The sequence below is a fragment of the Hibiscus syriacus genome, unplaced genomic scaffold (genome assembly GCF_006381635.1).
Source record: "Hibiscus syriacus cultivar Baekdansim isolate YM2019G1 unplaced genomic scaffold, ASM638163v2 tig00002511_pilon, whole genome shotgun sequence".
Lineage (NCBI taxonomy): Eukaryota > Viridiplantae > Streptophyta > Magnoliopsida > Malvales > Malvaceae > Hibiscus > Hibiscus syriacus.
This window is the reverse complement of record NW_024061932.1, coordinates 3,392,324-3,397,008: the sequence shown is the minus strand read 5'-3', so window position 1 is coordinate 3,397,008 and position 4,685 is coordinate 3,392,324. Positions and strand designations below refer to the sequence as shown.

The 4,685-nt window shown below is 35.9% G+C and overlaps 1 protein-coding gene across 2 annotated transcripts; it reads left to right on the top strand.

Moving 5' to 3' along the window:
* The first annotated feature begins 1,320 nt into the window (after positions 1-1,320).
* LOC120146109 (probable beta-1,4-xylosyltransferase IRX10) lies at positions 1,321-4,685 on the top strand. Of its 2 annotated transcripts, none has more exons than XM_039159767.1 (8): positions 1,321-1,812; positions 1,920-2,066; positions 2,143-2,207; positions 2,308-2,377; positions 3,328-3,546; positions 3,967-4,110; positions 4,198-4,333; positions 4,415-4,685. In XM_039159767.1, exons 1-8 carry the CDS (start codon positions 1,447-1,449, stop codon positions 4,642-4,644), a joined length of 1,377 nt encoding a protein of 458 aa, XP_039015698.1. In that variant the 5' UTR covers positions 1,321-1,446; the 3' UTR covers positions 4,645-4,685. The 2 variants fall into 2 exon arrangements, with proteins under 2 accessions (XP_039015698.1, XP_039015705.1); XM_039159774.1 differs by having other exon boundaries at positions 4,432-4,632.

Sequence of the window (4,685 nt, the reverse complement as noted above, 5' to 3'; positions counted from 1 at the left end):
AGATTAAAAGAGAGACATCCATAATGAAGTTTGTTGAACATCTTGACATAGTTAGGTTGCTTGCACGAGGTATGTGTTGTTTTAATTATTGTACATCGTACTTTTATGCTCTTGCTTTAATAAAGATTGTTTTCTTGCTTTAATTATTGCATGAGGTATGTGTTGTTCTTTTTGCTTACATATGAGATATATATATATATATATATATATATATATATATATATTATTCTTGAGTTTTTCAGTGAAGGATAACTCTTTGATAAAATGGTAAAGAATTTCTTATCTCGTAGTTATAGCAAAACTTATTTTTATTCATTTTAACTTCTTAGATTTTTCCTATGTTGACAGTCTTATTTCTTTTAAATAATATATTAACAATGCCATCGTTAATTAATTATCTTATCCTATCATCATATTTTTAAAGTCTTCTATTTGGTTAAACTATATATATATATGTCAATTTAGCTTAGAAAACATTTTAAAAATCTTTAAAAATTATTCCTTATAATTATAATTTTTTAATTATGTTTTAAGATAAGTAATGTAAAATTTAAAAAAATTAACGACGGCGACACCTGCATTGAACGCGATGGCATCCGTTATATCCGCAACTGCGATAAACGCGACCGAAAACGTGACCGCGAACGCTATTTAAAACCCTAGTTGCGATCAATGATTTTATGAACTCTGTTTGAGAAGACGACCATCGGGAAAGGACCACTGTTATCGATTTTAACATCTCATTCTTGAAAGGAAAATTCTTCCTCTAAGATATTCCCAGATTGTTTCTTTTCCTCGGTAATATGGCTGCTCACCATTACAGTATGAAGGTTTCGGAAGTTTCTCGACTGATTCCTGGTTCTCGTCTTGTATGGATGAATCTTGGGGAATCTTTACTACTTCTTGCACGTTTTTCACATCCATACCACACGATGATTTTTTTCATGTTCTTAACTTTCTTTGTTGCTTTTTTGCTTTTCCAGGGTTTCTTTTGTTCCAAGGTTGTTCCCCCAGAGCTTGGCTTTCCTTTGGTATTTGGCTAGTCCCCATTATTTTCTCAATCACAATGACAATATCGCATTGAATGGACTTCCTATGATATTTGATTGTTGAAACGTTTGCCTTAATAACGAGCATATTTTGTTTAACAATCTTATTTTAGTAAATAATCTTTAATGTAACCTATTTCCTTAATTAATTACTGTAATCATTTATTCTAGTTTGGTCGTATGTTTTGATATATTTGTATCTTTTTGTTCATTAAACAAGCGAAAAAAAAAACTGAACGGTTGTATTTTGGTAAACGTAGGGTGCAAACGGCAGCGTTTCAGTCATTGAAGCTACCATCATCCATTACTGAAGGCGGCATAGGTTTTAAAGCTTTAGCTCTAGAGAAAATGTACTTGACACTCCACTCGACTCAGTTGTGTCTGTGAATACAAAGCAATGAGTCAGCCTCGTGTCTTCCAAGCACATGCCCACATCACTCCATTCTTCACACGCGCTCACCAGGTCGCCGCTCTCTTCCTCGTAACCGCCACGTTCTTCCTCACTCGTCTCTTCGACCAATCCTTCCCTCCCTCCAGCTGCTACCTCGATCACGTCCGTCCGTCTCCGAACGTCAACCTCCACGTCGCCAAAACCAACGGTGCCGGACATGTGTTGTGGCCCGATCGAGGGTACGGGTCCCACCTCTCCCTCAAGATCTACGTCTACGAAGATAACGAGATCGACGGCTTAAAAGAACTTTTGCGCGGAAGAGACAGATCCATTTCCTCCAATGCTTGTCTTAAAGGCCAGTGGGCTTCTCAGGTAATGGTTCTTTCTTCAAGATTTTTGTTTACTTAAACAACCTTTTGTTTTCAGGAATAATGTATTTCAAATTTAATCTTAATTGTTAGTGAACAATAAATTCGTAGGTTAAAATTCACAGGCTATTGCTTGAATCTCGATTTCGAACAAGAAAGAAAGAGGAAGCTGATTTGTTCTTTGTACCTTCTTATGTTAAATGTGTTCGGATGTTGGGTGGTCTTAATGACAAAGAAATTAATCAAACTTATGTCAAGGTAAAACCTTACTTTAATTGTTGAATGCATAAATTACATGATCTTTTGTAAAGAATTAACTGTTGCTTTGTTTCAGGTTTTGAGCCAAATGCCATATTTCAGACGGTCCGGAGGACGTGACCATATATTTGTTTTCCCAAGGTATAAGTTTTAGTTATTTTTGTTTCGTTAGGTTTGAATTTGATTAACTTTGATTCCGAGGTTGTTTGCTTTTTTTATTTTTTATTTTTGTCAATTTCAGTGGTGCTGGAGCTCACCTGTTTAGATCATGGGCAACCTATATAAATCGATCTATAATTCTCACTCCTGAGGTATTGGTCCTTTCCCTCCTATAAAGCTTATGATTTTTATGTAGCATATGCATTCGGTTTAGCTAGGATGTGATGGGATAGAGGGTGTTTAAATTTTGGGCCCATTAATATGCATCCCATGCTGTTTCTTTCCCCCTTGTGCCTGAGTTCCGTCATAGGGCATAAATTGTCGTAATCAATAGTTTGACCCCAATTAAAGAAGCCGAGTAAAATGCAGCGAATATGAGTGATTCTAGTCTAGGGTCATATAACCAATTTATGGAAAATCATCAAATTTTGTTTTTGTTTCGGTTTGAGCTACCTGTTGGTTTAGAAATTAGATTTTTTGTAAAAGAACACATGCACCCTCCATTTTTGGCCTTGTCGAATCAAACCATTGTAACTGGCTAGATGAATTCATTTAAACTCTTTACTCAATGGGGAAAGCATGTTAGACTGAATTCCTGGAATCCTTGAGTTACTATCAGTGGAACATCCTTTTATTGTGAAAATAGGTGTTAAACTTATGTTCATGGGATAAAACAATCACTTTTCTTGTCGGAAGAATTATTTTGATCCAATCTTTCCTGCCTATATCCACTTTTCTTTTTGTTGAAATTGCCAGCTCCACTTGTCGATCTGAAATTATGAAAGGCTGCTACGTATTTGATAAATATGGTGAATGAAAATTAGTTTAGTTGTTTCTAAATCTTGTCATGTGGAATTAACAGATCTGTTGTAGAACTATTCTTAGATATGTGTTGAGAACAATGAAGTTTATTCTTTTCTTTTTCCCCTGCAATCTTGTTTTAATATCTTACAAATGAATGTTTAAAGCCATTTCGTCTCCAAAGTTATTCTTAAGCTTCACGTTTCAATTTTCTTACCAATTGAAGCTTTCACAATTGAATTTCTCTTGTGTTTTATGTTGCCTTTCTTAACAAAAGAATGCCGATTTGTGTATTGTGCAGGGAGACCGTACTGATAAGAGAGACGTAAGTTCCTTTAATACATGGAAAGATATCATCATTCCTGGAAATGTTGATGATGGGATGACAAAAAGAGGGCCGACTATTTTCCAGCCTTGGCCTCTATCAAAGAGAAAGTATTTGGCAAACTATTTTGGCCGGGCACAAAAAAAGGTTGGTCGTCTTAAATTGATTGAGCTTGCAAAGGAATATCCGGATAAGGTACGTGATTCCTTCTTTGTCAGATGAAGTTCTTAACTGCTTTAGATATCTAAAATTGTATCATGTACTGATGGTTTAGTAGCTACATATAGAACCTCAAAACAACAATATAAAGCCTCAGCATGTAATTTACTATTCTGTGTAATAGAACTTTTAATTGATTAATAAATTTGTTCTTTCTCCCTTTTAGTTTTGGTTCATTTAGTGAGAATCTAGTTCTAGAATCAGGAAGTTTATGTTTTTAATATTTGGTATTTCTCATACTGTTTCTTCTCTACCTGTATTGTGGCTTAATCTTCTTAACTCTTTCTGCATCTGGATTCATTTCTGGTTGATTGATGTGAATTAGGAAACCTTATAGCTAAGTTGATTTTGAATAGAATTTTCTAATTTTATGTTGTGGAAAAAAATGTGTAACAGTTGGAATGTCCAGAGTTACAATTAAGTGGTCCAAACAAATTGGGAAGGCTGGAATACTTTCAGCACCTTGGCAATGCCAAATTTTGCCTTGCACCGCGTGGAGAGTCATCTTGGACCCTCCGCTTTTTCGAGGCATTCTTTGTGGTCTCTCTTTCCCCTCTCTCTGTCATTCACAAGCACACACACATGCACACAAGTAAATTGAATTGTTTTTGTTTGTTTCATGAACAGGAATGTGTTCCTGTCATCTTATCAGACCAAGTAGAACTACCGTTTCAAAACGTAATAGACTACACGCAGATATCAATCAAATGGCCATCCTCATTAATAGGACCTGAGCTTCTGGACTACCTAGGTTCAATGCCTGGTCAGATATTCTATCTTTTGCTTGTTACTTACTGAACTCTTTAGTAGTATCGAACAACCGAAATTCGCATTTATGTTTCAGATGAGGTCATAGCGCAGATTATAGCTCGTGGCAGGCAGATAAGATGCTTGTGGGTTTACGCTCCAGAGTCGGAACCATGCTCTACAATGCGAGCATTAATGTGGGAGCTTCAGAGGAAAGTAAGGCAATTTCACCAGTCCACTGAAACATTTTGGCTACATAATGTAACCGTTGTGAATAGGGATCTTGTTGAATTTGCAAACTGGAAACCTCCTATGCCTTTGCCTTGAAAAGCATGCTGTTTGTTTACCAGGGTGCTGTTTTTCTTCAA

Bases quoted from the DNA above. Each gene is read 5' to 3' on its own strand.
- LOC120146109 (XM_039159767.1), top strand. From the start codon at position 1,447: ATGAGTCAGCCTCGTGTCTTCCAAGCACATGCCCACATCACTCCATTC. The intron at 1,813-1,919 runs GTAATGGTTCTT...ATAAATTCGTAG, and splicing joins AAGGCCAGTGGGCTTCTCAG to GTTAAAATTCACAGGCTATT. The intron at 2,378-3,327 runs GTATTGGTCCTT...TGTATTGTGCAG, and splicing joins CTATAATTCTCACTCCTGAG to GGAGACCGTACTGATAAGAG.